The following is a 22958-nucleotide window of genomic DNA, read 5'->3' on the forward strand; positions in this document are numbered from 1 at the left end:
TGATGAACGGATATCCAAATACAAATCCTAAAATTGGTGTCACGAATACAGTTCCAACCGGTGATAATAACCCGCCAAGCCCAGGAAACTCCAGATCTCTGTAGCTGAAGTGGGTCTAGGCCAGTTTTGAAATTTAAATGAACAATACAAGTATACCTTGTCAAATTCATTAATTTTAAATGAGTTTGTGTGAGTATGAATATTATTTTAAGAGTTAAGCACAAAACATCTATTCAAATTATTGGGTCAATTTAAAAAATATTATGTGTTAGCAAAATAAAAAATTAGCATAGTGTTGTTAAATTATATAAAGAGAAAAAGACAAAATTATTGCATTACACAATGAATCATTAGGTAGAAACTTACTTTTGTATATAGCAACAAATTAAAGAGAAGGTAAATGAAAAGACAAATTTGAATTGTTGGATGAGTTAAGCGAGTTGAGCTACAACTTATAGTTCACTAATGTAAATCCACATAAAATTTGAATTAGGACTTATTATTTTTTTTTCCTTTTCTGGGTAGGACCTAATTTTTGACATATCAAATTTTAATTCACCAAAATTAACCCTGCCGATTCCTACGACACTATTGCTCAACAAAACCCTGATTCAGGTTCACACGGTGTTTACCCGACACACCCGAAGCCTATAAAATCAATTCATTCCCCCAAACTTGTAGAACCTCTTTTGCCGCATCACTCCTCTCTACTCCCCCAACCCCCCCTCCCTTTTTTTTTTTTAAAAAAAACTCTATAAATAAATTCATCATCCGGCGGAGCTTTGATAACTGATCGTCCTGTAATCATTCACCTTCTCCCCTTCTCTCTCTCCCCTTCTCTCTCTCTACATCGCAATCGATTCTTACTTGTGTAATTCTGTGTGTGGATCCAATCGAGACATGGTGGAAACGAGACGAAGCTCCTCTTCCTCCAAACGCCCTCTCTCTTCTCCCTCATCATCTCCTCTCCCTAATGGCAAACGCTCCAAGGTTCGTTTTGTTTTGAATTTTGATCTGATTGATGATATCTGTTTTTGTACATACATGTTTGCATGTATCTGGAAAAAGGAAAAAAATAGTCTTTTTTTTTTTAAAATTTATTTGATCGGTTTTATAGGCGGCGGAGGCGCTATCATCAACTAATGATACCCTAGGGGAAAAAACACAGGGTGCGGTGAATGAATCTGCTGAGCAAGAGGTTCGATCGGCTGATCTGGCTGCTACTGCTACTGTTTTGAAGTCATCTGATGCTTCTCTGCCACTGAAATCGCCGGAAAATCAAGTGGAAGGCGAGCCTTTGGTGTCACCCATGACTCTAGGTGCCATTTTATCTTTGCATGACTTTATCATAATTCGGATCTTTTTTTTTGTTTGGTTAATAATTGGGGACTTTTTTTCTAGGTCATTCTGTGATTGACGCTGCGGAGAAGGCGAAGTTAAATGGGTCTAAGGCGAAGAAACGGCAGCTGAAATCTAATGTTGTTGGGGCTGCATGGGCACAACTTATTTCCCAGTGCTCTCAAGTAGGTTCCTCCTTGATCTTAATCTTTGAAAATTTGGAAAATATGTAACTTTTGATCAAAATTTGATTCCAAAAATTGAACTCTGCTTGCATTGGAGGCAAAAGAAATTAAATAGTCCGTGCAGGAAGTAAGGAAGATACTGACCATGAAAGTGGAAGAATAAAGCTTGAAACATTTAAACTTGCATACAATTCTCACCTTCCACTTGTGAATTTGAGTTAATTTCCTCCATTTAAAATTGGATACTTTAGTTTTTTATTGAAGGTATGTGATGTTTAGTGTTTAATAAAGGGAATACAATTATTAGTATGTTAAGATTCTGTTTTCTTAAGATTGAAACATGGAAAATTTATATCCAACATCGGTTGCATGTAACTTAGGAGTGTAAAAAGCAACCAAACTGAAAACTGTGATTTATTTCGTTCGATTTTCGAACAGCTCTTTGTTTCCATGAATTTAGAGCAGAGTAATGGCTCAATCACGGTCTGTAGATAAAAGGGACAGTACCGGAGGAGTAAGTTTATTGATGTTATTCCTTGCATCCGGTGATAAAATTCCGAGAATTCATCCCGTCTGCCTCAGTGATACAACATATGCAATACTTAATAACACCTATAGTCCAGGAGAAACACTCGAACCAAACACTAACTTGTTGAAATCAGCCACCTGACTAAACGGTGTCCTTGAAGGCAATTCATCAAACGGAACCTCCACTCTTCAGCAAATCGGATAAGATAAACTCTTGGGGTGTACCACCTTTTATATATATATATATATATATATATATATGTGCGCTGTTGGGGTATACCATCTTTCAGTTGAAATCCTAAATGAAAACAATGATCCCTGATGGTCCAATGACAAAGCAAACGATATTGGCCACTGCTCTTGAATGTTCGCCAAGTCAGTCTATGCAGTGCATTTTGAGTCTCCATCTAATTTTGATCTTAGGAAGAAGGACCTCAATCATTCAAATAGGCAGGGGCATAATAGGCCGGAGGAAGAAGAGGTGAACTATGGAAATGGAGTGGTAGTTGTCACTTTCTTGCTTCTTTCTTTCATACTTCTATTTTTTGTTCCCTTTTTTTTTTCTACTGGATGTTGGGGTCTTAGTTACTTAATCTGTTTTTTTTTATCAAAGTAAATAAATTTTCATTACTGAACGGGCCAAAACAAAAGCAAACGTATACAAGAAGTATACCCAAAAAGATAGAAAACCGAGAAAAAAATACGGTTCTCTACGAAATACACCCAATCTTCTATACAACCAGGAACTTCATGGGTGCACCAAAAGAAAATAAGGGATACGAGGTTACTCCTCAACTGAACAGAACTGATCTCTACCCATTCAAATGCTCTTTTATTTCTTTCTTTCCAAATAACCCACATGATTACTAGTGGAGCAACAGTGCATGGACTGTGCCTTCTCCTCCTCCTCCCACAACAGCTAAACATTAACTTTTTTACAATTCTTGGCAATACCCATGAGATGCCAAACCACTTAAGTATTTCCCACCATAACCTCGACGGTAGGCTACAACGTAGAAGGAGATGATCCACATCTTCACCCGCCTCTTTACACATGAAACACCAACTTATAGAAACGACCTTCCGCCAATGTTATCAAAGGCGAAAAGCGCAAAAAAGCTCTAGGTCCGTTGGGGCTTTAAGCGCAAAGCTCAACTAAAGCGTGAGCTTTAATGAAAAAAGGCGCAACCAGTGTTATTAAAAGCGAGCACGTTTCGCTTAAAGCGCAGAAGCGAAGCGAGGCGACGCGAGGGGTCTACGCTTTTCTGCCCTGAAGCGCAACATCTGTAAATAAGCGCACGCTTCTCGCAAAAAAAACGAGAAGCGAGGCGATGAAAACAAAGTGAGAAAAGCTCGCTTAAGCGAGATCCAGTGGCTGTCTAGGGTTTTTTTAAAAAAAAATTGCAAATACACTTACGACATTTCTTCCAAACACATCTGCTTCTCTGCTGCGACGACTCTCTTCTTCTCGTAACTGCTGCAAGCCTTGAGTTCTTGTCTTCTCTCAGGTAAGTTTCTCTTCTTCTCCTTCTTCTCTTTCTTCTCTTCCCTTCCTCTTCTGATTTTCTCTGCTACTGTTCGACTCCTCTCATCTTTTCTCTTCTTCTCTTTCTCTTCTTCCTTTCTATCTTTTTCAGTTCTTCTTTTCTATCCTGCCTTGTTTTTTTAGGGTTCTGCTGTCTCTTTTTTTTTAAATTTTTGCTGCTCACTGTTCGACTCCTCTCCTCTTTTTTCTTCTTCTCTTTCTCTTCTTCTTTTCTAATTTTTTCAGTTCTATGTTCTGCCCTGTTTTCTATTAAAAGCGAGTGCTCTGTTTTTTTTTTTTTAATTTCTGCTGTTCACTATGCTTCTGCTCTGTTTTTCTGCTGTTCACTGTTCTGCCCTGTTTTAACAATTCTGTTTTTTTTTGGTTGTTGAAGAATAGGATCTTGCTCCTTTTGTGATTTGGTTTTGCATTTGCTTAATATGTTATGACTTATTAGGATTATTGACTATCTATTATTTACTTCTTAATTTAAGAATTGAAATATTTGCTTAATATGTTATTTTTATTGAGTTCTTGGTCATCTATCTTTGCCTATTTAATATTTTTTTATTTATGTATTAAATTGCGCTTCACATGAAAAAAGCGCGCTTCGCTTCACGCTTCTCGCTTCGGTGAAGCGAGGCCTCCTCGCTTTTTTCTGCTTCTCGCTCTCCAAAACACTGGGCGCAACTGAAGAAAAAGTAAAAATATGTATATGTAGTCCAAGACTAATAATTATAAGTATGAATAACAAATGTTAGTTTACAGATATGTATAGTGTAGTCTTGTCCCACATTGGAAGAGGAGTAATATCTCCTTGTAGTGTATAACTATAAATAGGGACCTCTTGTATTGTATTTATTATCCATTATCAATAACATATTTTCTCCCGTACTTTCTCACATGGTATCAGAGCATTAGTGAGAAACCCTTCGCTGTACATCATTCCAGCGACTTCCGGGAAGAAAGACCTCTTCGCCGTGCAATTTTCCGGCGACTTAAAAGGCTGTCCGTAAGCAAATCACTTTCTGTTGGTGTTGTGCAAAAACCAATACCACCACAAGACTCCTCAGGCTCCGGTGACCAAACCCCAGTCAACCCCACCGGAAAACACACGTCCACGCGCCTGGAAAAGAAAAAAATTTCCGGCAAGGCACTATTCCGTCCAGATTTTGAAAAAGTTCCAGTTGAACAGTAGGATCGCCTGGTAATTCCGATCCTACCCTCACTGGTTTTGTTTCATTCCGACCACTTTGAGTTTTTTCGTCAGCTACCGTAGATTCCTGCGAGCTACAGTGTTTCCGGCATGAACAGTGTTCCGGCGTAGAACATCGTTCTGTTTTCCTGCTGTAAACAGTGTGTTTCAAGCTATTTCTTCAGTTTTCTCACAGGAGTTACTTATTTCCACTATTTCAAGTTAACCCTACTACTACAAATTGTAGCGACATAGGAACCGATGCTTTGAATAGTTTGATGGTTTCTTTAGCAGATTATATTGAGTTCCTTCAGTACAAAGCATGTAAGCAGACATCTCGTAGTGACATGGGAACCGATGCTTTGAATAGTCGGATGGTTTCTTTAGCAGATTATATTGAGTTCCTTCATTACAAAGCATGTAAGCAGACATCTTCTGAGATAGCTTCTGTTGTTCAAACAGGTAATAGCGTGACTTGTTTCTCCCAATCTTCATCCTCCGAGTCTTGGGTCATTGATTCAGGTGTATCAGATCATATTTCTGGTAACAAATCTCTTTTCACTACTATTTCGTATTCTCAATCTCTTCCAAAAGTCACAATGGCCAATGGGTCTCAAACTATGGCAACTGCAATAGGTCAAGCAAGCCCACTTCCTTCCTTACCTTTAGATTCAGTCCTTTATGTTTCCAATAGTCCTTTTAATCTCATAGCTGTTAGTCGCTTAGCCAAATCACTTAAATGCGCTGTTTTATTTCTTGATGACCATGTTTTTATACAGGAACGCAGTACGGGGCGGATCATTGGTACCAGGTGTGAATCAAACGGACTTTATTACCTTATCCTTGCTAAATCACATGGACTCACATCTTGTCTTCCTTCTACAACTTGTCCTGTTACCGATTCACCAGATTTATTACATAAACGGTTGGGACATCCCAGTTTGTCAAAATTTCAGAAAATGGTATCTGGTTTATCTCACTTGTCAGCTCTAGAGTGTGAGTCATGTCAGCTCGGTAAGCATACTCGCTCCCATTTCCCTCGGCGTCTTGATAATCGAGCAGAGTCACCTTTTACTTTAGTCCATTCAGATGTTTGGGGTCCTAGTCGGGTCAGTTCCACCTTGGGATTCCGCTACTTTGTCAGTTTCATTGATGATTATTCCAGGTGCACTTGGATATTTTTGATAAAAAATCGAGCTGAGCTGTTTTCTATTTTCCAGACCTTCCACGCTGAAATTCAAAATCAATTTAGGGTTTCTATTCGCACATTTCGTAGTGATAATGCCCGAGAGTATTTGTCTTCCCCATTTCAGCAATTTATGAAATCTCATGGGATTATTCATCAAACATCTTGTCCGTACACATCTCAACAAAATGGGGTAGCTGAAAGAAAGAATAGACATCTTATTGAAACTGCTCGTTCCCTACTCATACAATCTCATGCTGCGTTGCGCTTTTGGGGGGATGCAGTTCTTACATCTTGCTATCTTATTAATCGTATGCCATCTTCAGCTATCCAGAACCAAGTTCCATTCTCTGTCATGTTTCCCCACTTACCTTTGTTCTCTCTTCCACCCCGTATCTTTGGAAGCACTTGTTTTGTCCATAACCTTACTCCAGGAACAGATAAGTTAGCTCCTCGTGCTCTTAAGTGCGTATTTCTGGGTTTCTCGAGAACACACAAAAGGGGTATCGATGCTACTCTCCTGACCTCCAGCGGTACCTTATGTCCGCTGATGTTACCTTCTTTGAAACCCAATCATACTTCACAGGTTCAGGTCATCACTTAGATATTTCTGAGGTACTATCGGTTTCATCTTTTGGAGATTCAGTCACTCCAGCTCCACCACCTATAGCTCCAGTTCCACCACCTACAGCTCCAATTGTAGCTCCACCACCTATAGCTCCAGTTCCTCCACATAATCCAGTTCAACCTTCTGCAGCTCCACCACTCTTGACTTATCATCGTCGTCCACATCTAGCATCAGGCCCAGGTGATTCACGCCCCACATCAGATTCTGCACCTACTGCGGACTTGTCTCCTCTTAGTCAACCAATTGCACTTCGCAAAGGTGTACGATCCACACTTAATCCTAATCCCCACTATGTCAGTTTAATTTATCATCGCCTGTCGTCACCTCATTATACTTTTATATCTTCTTTGTCCACTGTTTTTATCCCTAAGTCTACAGGTGAGGCACTATCTCATCCAGGATGGCGACATGCTAAGATTGACGAGATGTCTGCTTTACATGCGAGTGGCACTTGGGAGCTTGTTCCTTTTCCTGCAGGTAAGTCTAATGTTGGTTGTCGTTGGGTTTATGCAGTCAAAGTCGGCCTGGATGGCCAGGTTGATCGGCTTAAGGCTCGTCTTGTTGCAAAAGGATATACTCAGATTTTTGGGCTTGATTATAGTGATACTTTCTCTCCCGTGGCTAAAGTAGCATCTGTTCGTCTCTTTTTGTCCATGGCTGATGTACGTCATTGGCCTCTTTATCAGTTACACATTAAGAATGCTTTTCTCCACGGTGATCTTGAGGAAGAAGTTTATATGGAGCAACCACCTGGTTTTGTTGCTCAGGGGGAATTTAGTGGTTATTTGTGCAGATTGCGCAGGTCACTATATGGTTTGAAACAGTCCCTTCGAGCTTGGTTTGGTAAGTTCAGCACAATTATTCAGGAGTTCGGCATGACTCGTAGTGAGGCTGATCACTCTGTGTTTTATCGGCATTCTGCTCCTAATCTGTGTATTTATCTAGTGGTTTATGTTGATGATATTGTTATTACTGGCAATGATCAGGATGTTATTACTAATTTGAAGCAACATCTCTTTCAACACTTTCAGACTAAGGATCTGGGCAAATTGAAGTATTTTCTAGGTACCGAGGTCGCTCAGTCTAGCTCAGGTATTGTTATTTCATAGCGGAAGTATGCCTTAGACATTCTTGAGGAGATTGGAATGATGGGTTGCAGACTTATTGACTCTCCTATGGATCCGAATGCTAAGCTTCTGCCTGGACAGGGGAGCCTCTTAGAGACCCTATGAGATATAGGAGGTTGGTTGGCAAATTGAATTACCTCACAGTGACTAGACCTGACATTTCTTTTCCGGTGAGTGTTGTAAGTCAGTTTATGGATTCTCCCTGTGATAGTCACTGGGATGCAGTTGTTCGCATTCTTCGGTATATAAAGTCAGCTCCAGGCAAAGGATTACTATTCGAGGATCGAGGCCACGAGCAGATTGTTGGATACACAGATGCTGATTGGGCAGGATCACCTTTTGATAGACGTTCTACATCTGGATATTGTGTTCTAGTAGGAGGTAACTTGGTCTCGTGGAAGAGCAAGAAACAGAATGTAGTTGCTCGATCTAGCGCCGAAGCCGAATATCGGGCCATGGCTATGGCGACGTGTGAGTTAGTTTGGGTCAAGCAGTTGCTCAAGGAGTTAAAGTTCGGAGAAATCAACAAGATGGAACTAGTGTGTGATAACCAAGCTGCTCTTCATATTGCGTCAAATCCGGTGTTCCATGAGAGGACTAAACACATTGAGATCGACTGTCACTTTATCAAAAAAATATACTTTCAGGAGATATTGTTACAAAGTTTGTAAAGTCGAATGATCAACTAGCAGATATTTTCACTTCGTATTAGCTACATGTGTAACAAGCTCGGTACATATGATGTGTATGCACCGGCTTGAGGGGGAGTGTTAGTTTACAGATATGTATAGTGTAATCTTGTCCCACATTGGAAGATGAGTAATATCTCCTTGTAGTGTATAGCTATAAATAGGGACCTCTTGTATTGTATTTATTATCCAATATCAATAACATATTTTTTCGTGCTTTCTCACAACAAATATATGGACAAATTGAAAAAATTTTACGATAAAGCGAAATATCAATTGTTTAATGTCGCCTTTTCAGGATTACACTCATTGGTAAGGAAAAGTTTGCCTTAGGGCCCACAAAGCGAGGCAAAACACTCAACATGTTTTGAGCCTCACTTCAGGGCTTAAGCGCGCTTTAAGAGCGCCTTTGACAACACTGCCTTCCGCTTCCAAAGGTTCTCGGCCGTCAAGATCACCCCTCTAGCTGCTACCAAGTGAACTAGTGAAGAAGCACACATTTTTCGGCACCTTCGATTTCCAAATTTAGCCATATGGCAAGACATCCTCCTCCTTACCAAAAGCTTTTCATAGAAAGACTTTATAGAAAATATGCATTAGTATTGGCCCAATATTTTTCAAGTCCAATGAGCCAAACCGAAAATCTCAGACCTATTACAGCTTGGTTTTCGGTTTGCCTGCTTCTTTTTACATGTACAGTGAAAATTATGGCTTCTCTTATCTACTATCCACATTCTTGGGTGCATGTGGGCTATAAGGAAGTATGCTCAGGTAGTGCCATGTTGACTTTGTATATGGACCATGCTTCATATTGAATTTAGATATGTACTCCAAGTCCGATTTGAGCTTGATGATAAGATTATCGGACAAAGATTTGTGTTTACATTCCCAAGTCCGTAAAAGTTCTTTACTTAGAAGTTGGAGAGACTCTTCCCAAGCCCGAAGAGTCTCTCATTTGCTTTTTGCGGATGACACCCTGGTTTTCTGTGATGCCGATATGGATCAGTTGACCTACCTGAAGCAGGTCCTGCAGTGGTTTCAGATAGTATCAGGACTCAAAATCAACCTCGGCAAGTGTGAGATTTTCCCGGTGGGTGAGGTTGCTAACATCGATGCTTTGTCTTATGTTCTCAGATGTAAGGTGGGTTCTCTTGCCACTAATTACCTAGGTCTCCCATTGGGCGCTTCGCATAAGGATACTACGGTTTGGAATCCAGTGATCGAAAGGGTTGAAAAAAGATTAGCAGGCTGGCAGAAACGGTACTTGTCAAAAGGCGGTAAGGAAGTGCTTATTAAAAGCACTTTATCGAGTATGCCCACCTATTACTTGTCCCTGTTGCAAGCTCCTGTGAGCATCACAGAAAAACTGGAGCGGCTTCAAAGGAACTTTCTTTGGGATGCGGCGGATGGAACTAGAAAGTTTCATCTAGTTAACTGGCAGACAGTCACTTCCCCAAAGAAGTGGGGTGGACTTGGAGTAAAAGATCTTAGGGTATTCAACAGAGCTTTGTTGGGGAAGTGGCTGTGGAGATTCGGGGCAGAAGAGCATGCTCTATGGAGGGAGGTCATAGTAGAAAAGTATGATTCCACGGGAGGGGGTTGGAGGACCAAGGCGATCACAGCACCTTTCGGGTGTGGCATGCAGAGGAGCATCATGAAGAATTGGGAAGTCTTCAATGGCAACATCACTCAAAGGTAAGTTTTATAGAGCGGTGATTAGACCAACCATGTTGTATGGGGCAGAGTGTTGGCCAGTTAAGAACTCACATATCCAGAAGATGAAAGTAGCAGAAATGAGGATGTTGAGGTGCACGTGCAGGCACACTAGGATGGATAAGATTAGGAATGAAGATATTCGGGAGAAGGTGGGCGTGACTCCTATGGATGACAAGATGCGGGAGTCGAGGCTCAGATGGTTCGGGCACGTGCGGAGGAGAAGCCCAGAAGCCCCGGTATGGAGGTATGAGCGGTTGGCGTTGGCTGGTACGAGAAGAGGTAGAGGGCGACCTAAGATTATTGGGGAGAGGTGATCAGGCAGGACATGGCGTGACTTCAGATTTCTGAGGACATTGCCCTTGATAGGCAGGTGTAGAGGTCGAGCATTAAGGTTGTAGGTTAGAAGGTAGTTAAGCATTTTTCTATTGCGTTCTGGGTGAGAGACTAGCCTGATAGAGTTTTGTCTTAGACTGCTATTGGTTTAATGTTGTGTCCAAACTATTCTTCCGTTTTTCATAGTACCGGGCCTTATTTAGTTGTTACTGTTATTGTTTTTCATCTATTTTCTGGTCCTTATGTTGCTGTTACTATTTCTATGATTACTGTCGATGGTACTGATTTATTGTCTCTGTTCGTCTTCTTGAGCCGAGGGTCTTTCGAAAACAACCTCTCTACTCTTCGGGGTAGGAGTAAGGTCTGCGTACTCACTATCCTCCCCAGACCCCACTTGTGGGATTATACTGGGTTGTTGTTGTTATTGTTGTGCGATCAATCCAAACATAATTGTTTCTAACACTTTTTTGAGGAACAAACCAGAAAACTATCCAACACCAAGAGATTTGCCATAGGAAAATATTATTCTTTTAAAATAATTGGCATATAAATGTAAACAACCCTTTTCACATCTTAAAGTAGGGTGGATCATGAAATTGTAAAAAAAAATTAGGCTGGATTATGTCTACACATTTGCTATGTAATTGATGAACTTTGGCAGTTCTATTTACTTGCTTTTTGGTTTTCCTTCTAAAATGAACGCACTAACTGACTTTGATTTTGTTTTCGCAGAATCCTCATTTTGTCATGCATCGTCCTACTTATTCTGTTGGTCAGGGTCGTCAATGTGACTTGTGTATAGGAGACCCTTCTGTTAGCAAATCTTTATGTAATCTGAAGCACATTGAGCAAGAGGTGAACTTGATCTTTTCTCTGGATGTTTTTTTTCCTGTTGTTTAAAGTAGTATAACTTAATTTCCCTTCATTCTGCTTACGGTTTTATCTGTCCAGAAAGGAGGATTTGTCACTCTACTTGAAATTACGGGCAAGAAAGGTGATGTGCAAGTCAATAGCAAGGTCTATCCAAAAATGTCTACTGTGCCTCTCAATGATGGTGATGAGGTGGTTTTTGGCTCGTCTGGTCAACATGCTTATGTATCCTTTTTCCAATGTGTTTTCCCTGTTTTAGAATTTATATACATGTATTAGGGAGAGGTGATCAGGCAGGATATGGCGAGGCTCCAGATTTCCGAGAACATGACACTTGATAGGAAGATGTGGAGGTCGAGTATTAGGGTTGTAGGTTAGGAGGTAGCTGAGTCGTGCCTTACTTCGTACCATTGTGGGACTAGCCATGTAGGGTTTTTGTCTAAGATAGCTATTGGCAATGTTGTGGCTTACTATTTCGCTTTTCAGTGCATGTCCTATTTACTAGCTATCGCTTTTGCTTTGCATCTTTCTTCTAGATTTCATGGTGTTCCTATTTATCCTATGATTGTTGTTGTGATACTAATATTGTTTCCTTTTTGTCATTTTGTCATTTTGTCTTTTTATTTTTTTGAGTCGAGGGTCTTTCGGAAACAACCTCTCTACTCCTTCAGGGTAGGCGTAAGGTCTGCGTACACTCTTCCCTCCCCAAACCCCATTAGTGGGATTTTACTGGGTTGTTGTTGTTGTTGTTGTTGTTGTAAAAAGTGTGCATTCTATATCGATGTTAGTACCGGAAGAAACTTTGGATTCCTTTACTTACTTTTAGATTTTTAACATAATCACCAACGACAACAAGTCTAGCTTGCCACATCCAATCAGCATACTTGAAGCTCATAGTGGATCAGTCAAGGGATTACATTTTGAGGCAAGGTCGGGTGACCCCTCCACAGTAGCAGTGGCATCAGCCCTGGCATCTTTGTCTAATCTTGAGAAAGAGTTGTCCCTTCTCCCACCATCATCTCAAAATGGCAAGGATGTGAAAGAAGGTTCGGAAATGTCCAGACTGCCAGCTGCAAATGGAGTGGCGGACAAACATGATTTAGATATTGATATGAAGGATGCTTCTGATCATAGTGATTTACCTGGTGTTTCGCTGCATGAGAAGACTGGTGTAATATCTCCTGACACTAGAAATGAGAACATGAATCTTGATGGTGCACTTGATTCAGATGATGCAGAGATAGGGAAGATCTCTGGGGCAGCTCAGGAATTGCGACCTTTCCTGCGAGTACTTGCTGGATCTTCTGCTGAATTTGACTTAAGTGGTAACTTTTCCAGAAATTTTGAAGAGCGAAGGGAAATATGCAAACTACTTAGAGATTTTGACCCGCCAATTTTGACATCAACCAGGCGCCAAGCATTTAAAGATTTGTTACAACAAGGATTACTTGATTCAAAAAATATTGATGTCTCATTTGAAAATTTTCCGTATTATTTGAGGTGAACACATTGATCTCAAGCAATAAATAATCTCATTATTGTTCTTTTTGTTGCTTTCCAAATATTTTGATGCCTTTTTGGTGCTTTTCCTTTCAAATGTTTGGGTGACTTCAACTTCTGGGAAGACTGTGACTGGGGGTGAACTTTTTCCTGTCAGAAAAAGTATGAAGGGAGTTTTGATTTTTGCATAATTATTATTATTCAGCTGGAGTTATGTGTTTATCGTTTTGTTTCTTTCCTACTTATGGTTGATATGCATATGATTGTGAATGTGTCTTTAGAAGCATAGGCATGTATCTAGATAACATGTGTTTGCTATTAATGTTTCCTCATATTGCATCATAGGTAAAAAATTTAAAAGATAATATATGGGTGCAGTTGGTAACTTGGTATATATTGCAATGGTTTCTTGTAATGAACTTTGTTACTCTTTAAGCAACCTTTATTTTCAAGTTTTTGTAAGTTGAACTTGGTGTACTGTTCTAATCGTATTTCCTATTGAACTTCATTACTTTGTGATGCAATCTTTAGTTTTTGGTTTTGCAAGTTGAACTTGCTCTAGTATTTTTCGAAGTACATGTGCAGGGTTTTCTCCTTTTGTTTTTCCTGGTGTCTAGTGCTAGATGCAGGATGTCGTTAATGTACTTTTGGAACTTATTTTATTGAGTTCTCTTTTTCCGTGATCCATGACAGTGAAACCACGAAGAATGTTCTGATTGCTTCCACTTACATTCATTTGAAGTGTCACAAATTCACAAAATATGCATCAGATCTCCCCACATTGTGCCCTAGGATTTTGTTGTCAGGTCCAGCAGGTAGTGTTTCTATTTTGCTCTGCATATATAATTACGATAATCTCTATTTAATGTATTCAACACAACCATTAATATTACATTTTTGATGCACTGCTCACAGGTTCAGAGATCTACCAGGAGATGTTGGCCAAGGCACTTGCGAAATTCTTTGGTGCCAGGCTACTGATAGTTGATTCTCTCTTATTACCTGGTGTAAGCCTCTTATGTACTCTGCTTCTATTGCTGTTTTTCTATGGTAAAAAATATCATGAATCTTGACTCAGTTGCTATGTTGTTAGCTCAGTCGATGGTGTTTATACAACCATGGACATTTCCTGTTATTATTTCCCCCATTTAGTTATAGAATACAAAGTAATGTTGTGTCACCAGAGATACTTGTGGATGACTGTATCACTTTTTATATATTTCTACCACATATAATGATTTCAGTCCGGCTTGACGATTAGATCACAGTAGAAATAACATGATTTACAACTGTGCCTTCCTTTTATACATAAATTTGTACTGCTGCATGAAACTAATAATGGACTGCCAGTTTTCTTGTTTCTTGATCTTACCAACCGGGGGGTGGGGGGTGGGGGATGTGCAAGATGGCTTGATAGTTAGAAAAGACTTGGTGCTTATAGGGAAAGGACATTTGGACTTTAGACATTTATAACTATACAGAAAATTAGATGCAGAATTGGCGAGTTAGGAAAGGAAACTTGGGTGTCTCAACAAATTCCTTGGTGGAACAAGGAAATATTTATTTTATTAAAAAGAGGACCTTGCATGAGCTCATTATTTCTATAACTCAAAAATTTTCTTGTTCTCCAATAATAATATGAGTTCAATACTACTCAGGTATTTGAAATGATTAAGTGATATCTTATTCATTGATTCTCCATTTAATGATTTCCCTAGCCTTAGAAGCAGATATAATTTTGATATTTTATGGGAGGCAAATAACTGGAAAATCATGGTCAGTACAAGCTTGAAGAATCTTTGTTTTTTTCATTTCTCCTGCAGTGCAACCAGTTGGGTATATGCTGGGGTGTTAATTGAAACTGATAGGGTGGACACTCAAATATATATTTGTTCTTTTTGGAAGTCAGTGTCAATATAATTCATCTGTATTTACTAAATCCTGCAATTCATTGTTTTCTGGAACATTATGCAGGGATCAACTGCCAAAGACATTGACTCTGTAAAGGAAAGTTCTAAACCTGAGAGAGCAAGTACTTTCGCTAAACGTGCTGCTCAGGTGGCTGCACTACATCTTAATAAGAAGCCAGCTTCAAGTGTTGAGGCCGATATAACTGGTGGTTCTACAATAAGTTCTCATGCTCAGCCTAAGCAGGAGGCATCTACTGCATCATCCAAAAACTACACTTTCAAGAAAGGTAATTGGTTGCTCTGCAGTAAGTTCATTTTTGGAGGATCTCTCTCCCCCCCCCCCCCCCCCGCCCGTTTGTATGGGGTAGAGTTACCATCTTATGTTAGATCATAAAATCTTCAACTCTTCCTTCCTAAATAAAAAAGAAAATAAAAGAGAATCGGGGTTGAAGTCTTTGATTTGTGGTTGTAGTTCTATGCTCAATGTGAGATTTGTGATTTTGACAGGTGATAGGGTGAAGTATGTTGGTCCTTTACAGTCGGGCATTTCTCCCTTGCAAACACCATTGAGGTAACTGCTAGAATTTGGTTAACATTTTCTTCATCCTAGATGTTTGTTCAATAATTCCCTTCCCTTTTATGCTCCATTCATAACCGGGTTGGAAATGCACTTTCAATTGGGATTCTATAAGCCCCCCCCCCCCCCCCCCTCAAAATTGTGGGGTGCATACATGCGTGTGTGTATGTCTCTGCTGCTTTTAGCATTCTATATGCGGTGTTGCTATTAGCTTTCTGGTGAATTTCGACAGGGGTATCCTATAAACAGTGACTGCTACCAATGAACTTCAGAACTTAGTGAATTAAATGGTTAAGTATGGATAGAAAAATTAATCATAGCTGTCTCTCTAATTATAAATAAGTTAATAATTTCTATTAACTAATTAAAATTCATGGAACATAATGCCGGTCGTATCTAGTACTCCCTTTATGCGGCACACTTACTCTTTTAGTTTGTCCCAAAAATGATGATATATTTCTATATTTAGAAATAATTCAACCTAAAATTTTCAGTTTATCCTTGATGAGATGATTTATAGCTATACAAATGTCTATACTTGTTTCATACCACACGTTTCAAAAGTCTTTATTTTTAACTCTGTGGCCAGTCAAACAAAGCCACATAAAATGGCACAGAGGGAGTAATTAATACTTTCGAAAAAGATTAATAATTAATAACATCACGGGTTCGAACCTTGTTGTAGACAAAAGCATGGTATTTGAGTGGAGAAGCGCAGGGCTGTTATCCACCGAGATTCGAACCAAGTGCCATTAGCTTCTCTTGGGATTTCTCGGTTTTGAAAAAAATAATAAATAATTTTTGAAAGATCCACTATTTTTTTGATAAGGTAAATTGTATTAATCAAAAGGGAGAAAAAACTCCCGTATACAAGAAGTATACCAAAAAGTAGAGAATTTACATCAAAACATGATTCTCTACAAAAGACGCCCAATCTTCTACACAAGTAGGGGCTATATGAGTGCACCAAAAAGCGATCAAAGATAAAAGACTATTCTTAAGATGTGAAAAAGGAGACTCAATCCCCTCAAAAGCTCTCCTATTTCTCTCTCCCCAAACTATCCACATGAGAGCTAACGGGGAGTAGTATTTGAAAGATCCACTATAGGAGTAGTATTTGTTTTATCTAAGAAATGTTGAAAATGTTTTTGCATTACATATACACTATTGTCAAATACTTTAGGAAAATTTAAGTGTAATTTGTCTTAATATATTGTTGTTACTACGTAATCATTCAAAACCTCTTCATAAAAAAGAGTTGTCGTTCCTTCTCAAAAAAAAAAAAAAAAAGAGTTATCATTCAAAACCTTTTGATATTTCCCGGTGACTAGTCCTTTTCTTTGCAAACATGAAAATAATATTGACTATGGACTTCTAAAGTATTAAGTAACTCCTGACATAATATAGTCCTTCATATGAGAAGATAAACATATTCGTTATTATTTATTTTATCAAGTAAATGTGGTTCAGATTATTACTTAGAATTTGCTGTTTAAATTTTAAATTGCTGTTTAGTTTTATGGATATTACTGAGTTATGGTCTACATGTTTTTGTCTTCAATCTCTAACCAATTGAAGAAGACAAGCAAATTGTACTCATTAAGATGTGCTGTGGACAATGCAAGTGTAATGTTCTGATTGCAATCATTGAGAGTTTCACTATTTGTATTTCAATATATTTGATCAATCTAGCAGTCATATGGTATGAAAGGACATGTATATGGCAATTAGGAATTCCTGTGCTTGTGTAGGTTGACTTGTTTAGATAGAAGTCTTGTTATTCTTTATCAAGTAAAAGTGGATGTATATTGTGGTTTTTATTTTATTTTATAATTTTGCAAATCATGACATGTACACATGTGATCACAGGGGTCCAACATATGGTTATAGGGGGAAAGTGGTTCTTGCATTTGAAGATAATGAGGCCTCTAAGATCGGCGTCAGGTTCGATAAATCAATTCCAGAAGGCAATGATCTTGGTGGTCTCTGCGAGGAAGACCATGGTTTTTTTTGTGCTGGTAGTTTTCTGCTACTCCGTCCATTTTAGAAATTTTCATCTTTGTGTGTGTTGCCCATCAATTTGGAATAACTGAGTATATCTTGTTGCTGAAACTTGACCTTTTTTCTTACACAGCTGACTTGCTCCGCCTTGATAGCTCGAGCAGTGATGATATTGATAAACTGGCCATTGATGAACTCTTTGAGGTAATTTTCATGTCCATGATAGCTTTCCTTTCTTGGACTAGTATTCAAGTTTCTTTCCTTTAATTTACTCTGTTTTACATATGTAGGTTGCTTCAAAAGAAAGTAAAAGTAGTGCATTAGTTTTACTTGTCAAAGACATTGAGAAGTCTATGGTGGGAAATCCTGAGGCCTATGCTGCTTTCAAGGTTAAACTTGAACATTTACCAGAGAATGTTGTTGTCATAGCTTCCTATACCCAAACAGACAACCGAAAGGAGAAAGTATGTAAGGGTATAGTTGTCTTGCTTTCTGTTGAGATCAAATTCTGACTTGCGAGACTGATAAATTCTTTTATGCTTTCCAGTCACATCCTGGTGGACTGCTGTTTACAAAGTTAGGAAGTAACCAAACAGCATTGCTTGACCTTGCCTTCCCAGTATGTGAATCTGTTTATCTCTTTTGTATGCTCTTTTTTTCCTCAATAACTTGTTCTCTAGTTTTCTCCTTCCAATGCAAGGAAGGTCTGGCTTATAGTAATTGAATTTATACTTTACCTTTTAAAGAAAAGGGATCTACAAGGAGTTTTCTGGCCTTTTTTCTTCTTTCACTTTTTATATATTCTTTATTCTTCTAGTTTGTCGAGTGGTGATGAAGAGCTGGGTTGTAATGGGGGAGGCCTTGAGATGGCATCTATGTACTCTGAAGATGCATTGCTTTGTGTTAAAATGAGTTGCCTCTGATTTGTTATTTCCCTATGCCTAACACCGTGTAAATCAAGATTACTTGCTCGAACATTTTTTTACCTACAGTACAAAAACCTGTTTCTCCATCATGGTCTATATGTTCAGGAGTTCAGTTACGCAGTACTCGGTTTCTTATTCTATTGTAAGAAGCTTCAAGGCAATTTATGTAATCACGAATTGCATTTTAGAATCACATAAAGCATCAACAACTATGCCTCAGTCCCAAACAAGTTGGAATCCTTGCTGACCATGTTACTCAGTTTAAACTCATCTCATGCTACTGCACTTGTAAAATAACTGATGTCGATGCATTGCAATGTCTTCGGTTTTCCAGGATAATTTTGGTAGGTTGCATGATAGAAGCAAAGAAACCCCTAAAACAATGAAGCAGCTCACCCGTCTTTTCCCCAACAAAGTTACAATACAGCTACCTCAGGTAATTCTTAGTTCACGCATACGCTTGCCAACTGTAAATATTGTGTGATTGAAGCATTTAGTATGTATCTTAATTGTGGCAGGATGAAGCATTATTATCTGACTGGAAGCAACAGCTAGAACGGGATATTGAAACTTTGAAATCTCAGTCAAACATCGCAAGCATTCGCAATGTGAGAGCTCCTTCTGCCCCAGCTTAAGGAACCTTTGTTTGGCAAGGGAAAAGGCCTTTTTGTCTTCTCCTTTCATTGCTTTTGGGCTGTACATTATGTAGGACTGTTCACATGGATACCTTCAGTTTTAGAACAATGAAACATCTCTCTAGCTTAGCCGATTTTCATTCTCTTGCTCTTTGTTCTGGATATTACCTAAATCCACCTTCTTATAGGCATATCTCTTTTCAAAAGACAACAACAACAACAATCGGGGTGTAATCCCATAAGTGGGGTCTAGGGAGGGTAGTGTGTACGCATGCCTTACTCCTACATGTGCTCTTCTCAAAAGAGCGAAGGTTTATTTATTTTAGGATGAATGTTTTCATTTTTTGTATTTATGGCAATTAGCCTAAAAAGTAGATGAGTATAATGATTTTCTTAACTGTATCCTCAATTTATTGACTGAGTGAAGTATCCTAACTTTCAGGTTTTGAGTCGTATAGGAATTGATTGCCCTGACCTCGAAACTTTATGCATAAAAGATCAAGCATTAACAAGTGAGAGTAAGTATTCCTTTAAGTTGGGCTTTTTGTGTTTGAAATTGTTAACATGATTATAATATATTTTCATGTTCTCCTTGTGATTGTGATAGGTGTGGAAAAGATAATAGGCTGGGCCTTGAGCCACCACTTTATGCACAAATCTGAGTCGTCAATAAAAGAGGCCAAGCTGGTTATCTCCGGTGAAAGGTCAAACTAAATTTTACTGTCTAATTCAAACTGTTGGAAGATTTGCACTATAATGTCATCTTATTTTGCTATTTTGGACAACTGAAGGGTTCTTTGGTTTTGGGGGGTTGGCAAAAGGAGGCATGGACTGATATGTCTTATATTTGATCTGACAGCATTGGTTATGGGCTCAATATTTTGCAAGGCATCCAAAATGAAACCAAGAGTCTGAAAAAATCTCTCAAGGTGAAGTCTCTGTTTTTTGCAAATTCAATTTTGTAAATAGGTTGCCTTTTGTTGTTAACTTCATGAAGCAGAGTATTAATGCTCGAGTTTTCAGGATGTGGTTACTGAGAATGATTTTGAAAAAAGACTACTTGCGGATGTTATTCCGCCTTGCGATATTGGGGTTACTTTTGATGACATTGGGGCCCTGGAAAATGTCAAGGATACTTTGAAAGAGTTGGTGATGCTGCCACTTCAAAGGCCTGAATTGTTCTGTAAAGGACAGCTAACAAAGGTGAAAAGATTTCCTTGACGTTGAAATCCATTTGGATCTATATCTTCGTCGGGATTCTTTATTTTTTTCTTTACATAGGGAGTGGGGCTTGGTGTAATTTTTTCATCATTCATGCACTTCTATTTCTGAAGAAGATATCATGTATAGCCTTGCAAGGGAATATTGCTTTTTGGGCCCCCTGGTACCGGTAAAACAATGCTTGCAAAAGCTGTTGCTACGGAGGCTGGTGCGAACTTTATTAACATATCTATGTCAAGTATTACTTCAAAGGTACAACCTATGTCTTGTTTGTGTGTTTACCATTTCGTCTTTTAAAGCCCTTCTTTTAATGGCTTACAACTTTTTCTTGATTGTAGTGGTTTGGTGAAGGAGAGAAGTATGTCAAAGCAGTCTTCTCATTAGCTAGTAAAATAGCTCCAAGTGTTGTTTTTGTTGATGAGGTTGGTAAAATTTACTTCATATTTCCCTTTCTCGAACTTGTTATATTTATGATAAAGTTAACGTATCTCTGTCACTTGTGCGCCTTACACAAAGTGTGTCTCCTCTTTTAAGTTGATAATCTACTCTTTAGCTTATATGTTATGTAAATGTATCTGCCATCCTTTTTTTACTGCAAGTTGTCTTTTGCTTTCTTAAAAAGACTGTTATGTTTACCCTCTTCGCACCTCCATTCTTCTGGTCTATTAGGTGGATAGCATGCTAGGAAGACGAGAAAATCCTGGCGAGCATGAAGCCATGCGGAAAATGAAGAATGAATTCATGGTGAATTGGGATGGCTTGCGTACAAAGGACAAGGAGCGAGTGCTTGTACTTGCTGCAACCAATAGACCATTCGACCTTGATGAAGCAGTTATTAGGAGGCTTCCACGAAGGTAAATTTAATCAACCAGGGATTTTCTTAGCTAATTAATCGGAAGAGAGAAGACAAAACGGGAAGAACATTCGTTTGTTACTAGTTTATTGGGAATCATAACGTTTAGTGCACCTTTGATGCAGGCTGATGGTAAACCTGCCAGATGCTCCGAACAGGGAGAAAATTTTGAGAGTGATATTGGCCAAGGAAGAGTTAGCACCAAATGTTGATCTCAAAGCTATTGCTAATATGACTGAGGGTTATTCTGGGAGTGATTTAAAGGTCTGCTGGGTGATCCTGTATCTTTATATTAAGTAATAACTGACTTTCTAATGTGTTAGGAGTTTTAACGCCCCAATGACTGGTTTTCCTCCCTTTATTTTTTCTATTCAATATCACAAGTCACGCTTGTCACCTTCTTAAATTTCTGTTCACAGAATTTGTGTGTCACAGCTGCTCATTGCCCAATTAGAGAAATTTTGGAGAAAGAGAAAAAGGTCAGTTTACTCTGTTCACTCAACTGGTTTCATATGTTTCTGTTTCCTTCCAACAGTTGGTTGAATTTGTGATTTTGATTGACATGTAAACATGCTCTTCCTAAAGTTGTGCACTAGCTTTTTTAACAGTCCCAGATATGTGCTTCTATTTATGTTGGAATCATTATCATCAGCCTGTGTCGTTCATACTGTCATGAGCTAATTAAGTACTTGGGATGTAACTTAACTCGCATTATTTCAGGAAAGAGCATTGGCAGTTGCAGAGAGCAGGCCTGTCCCTGCATTGCATAGTAGTGCGGACATTCGTCCTCTTAACATTGATGATTTTAAATATGCACATGAACAGGTATGTTTTATGGCCTCCTGCACAGTGGTAAAACTTGCTCTTGGAAATTAGACTTAAGATCTAAGGGTTTTTATTATAACCTCAACCATACATATCACTGTTCTTCACTTTCCATGCTCTTCATTCCATTAAATGCACTTCTACATGGTTTGATGCTATATTTCTGTATCATCTTTGCCTTTCATATTCCGGGAGTGAGCTTTTGTCAATTTGACTTGTACACAAGATTAATGGTTGTGTAAATGTGTATCAATTGGTAGGATCAAAACTGTGTAATTATTTGGACCTTGTCTGTTTTAAGCTTTTTATCATGGTAGAGGAGCAGTGTGCATGTAAGGGGAGGAGGTTCATGCCTTATTGCATGTTAAAATGCAGGTATGTGCTAGTGTATCATCAGAATCGGCAAACATGAATGAACTTCTCCAGTGGAATGAATTATATGGTGAAGGTGGATCAAGGAAGAAGAAATCTCTCAGCTATTTCATGTAGAGACATTTGAACTGTATAGCATTGCTTTATTTATTTGGTACTTATATCTACCCAAGATGGTAGCAGCGAACCTGCATGCATGGAAATCCATGTCAGGTTCCCCGGAGTCCCTCCCCCGTTGGCCAAATGTGGCGAATGTGTATTATAGTTAGTTTTATAGGTATTTATATCAGCAAGTGCAGGTTATGAAATATCTATCTGAAGCTTGTCTTCCAATTTTCACCTGATTAGATCTCTGTATATACCAATTGATTTATTTAATAAACAGTCTCATGTCTTTCGACTTTTTGGATAAAGAGTCCAAATTTTTTCTTGAATCTTGTGAAGTTTGTTCCGCTGTAGCATGCAATTGTCGGGCTAACTGAAGGAACAAAGATAACACTTTGGGATGGCAGCGGGAAGGAAAGCTCCCGGTCGCTCCATTTAGTTTTGCATTGTTGCAGTTAATTCTATTGTCATATTTTACGCCAAATACTTGTTGAAGTAAATACCAGGAAGACAACCACAAAAGAAAACGCTGAAGAAATGTCAAGAGGTGAGAGGATGCTAATTTTCCCGCTTCCCTTTACATGATGCCAACAAAACAATTGCAGTAAGCAAATGTGATCACTGTTTTTTCTGGGTAAAGTTATACTTGGATGAGCGGGATGAAGTCTGAAAGCCCAGTATATTGAGCCTGTTTTGACCTCCATTGTCATCGA

The 22958-nt window shown here is 38.8% G+C and overlaps 1 protein-coding gene across 1 annotated transcript; it reads left to right on the forward strand.

Annotated features, from left to right (window-relative positions):
• Window positions 1-693: 693 nt before the first annotated feature.
• LOC104092732 (uncharacterized) lies at window positions 694-22553 on the forward strand. The gene is made up of 27 exons (XM_070178040.1): window positions 694-990; window positions 1118-1319; window positions 1402-1523; window positions 11183-11305; window positions 11402-11545; window positions 12147-12820; window positions 13514-13635; window positions 13736-13827; window positions 14795-15017; window positions 15238-15301; window positions 17177-17325; window positions 17442-17512; window positions 17599-17772; window positions 17856-17927; window positions 18569-18670; window positions 18753-18842; window positions 19312-19387; window positions 19477-19573; window positions 19729-19798; window positions 19893-20072; window positions 20220-20342; window positions 20429-20512; window positions 20760-20944; window positions 21069-21207; window positions 21363-21422; window positions 21664-21768; window positions 22144-22553. Exons 1-27 carry the CDS (start codon window positions 901-903, stop codon window positions 22255-22257), a joined length of 3747 nt encoding a protein of 1248 aa, XP_070034141.1. The 5' UTR covers window positions 694-900; the 3' UTR covers window positions 22258-22553.
• Window positions 22554-22958: the final 405 nt, after the last annotated feature.

This window comes from Nicotiana tomentosiformis, chromosome 6, assembly GCF_000390325.3.
Source record: "Nicotiana tomentosiformis chromosome 6, ASM39032v3, whole genome shotgun sequence".
Classification (NCBI taxonomy): domain Eukaryota; kingdom Viridiplantae; phylum Streptophyta; class Magnoliopsida; order Solanales; family Solanaceae; genus Nicotiana; species Nicotiana tomentosiformis.

Excerpts from the sequence above, each read along its gene's own strand:
- LOC104092732 (XM_070178040.1), top strand. The coding sequence starts at position 901 with ATGGTGGAAACGAGACGAAGCTCCTCTTCCTCCAAACGCCCTCTCTCT. Across the intron at positions 991-1,117 it reads CTAATGGCAAACGCTCCAAG|GCGGCGGAGGCGCTATCATC; the intron begins GTTCGTTTTGTT and ends TCGGTTTTATAG. Across the intron at positions 21,423-21,663 it reads TTTTGGAGAAAGAGAAAAAG|GAAAGAGCATTGGCAGTTGC; the intron begins GTCAGTTTACTC and ends GCATTATTTCAG.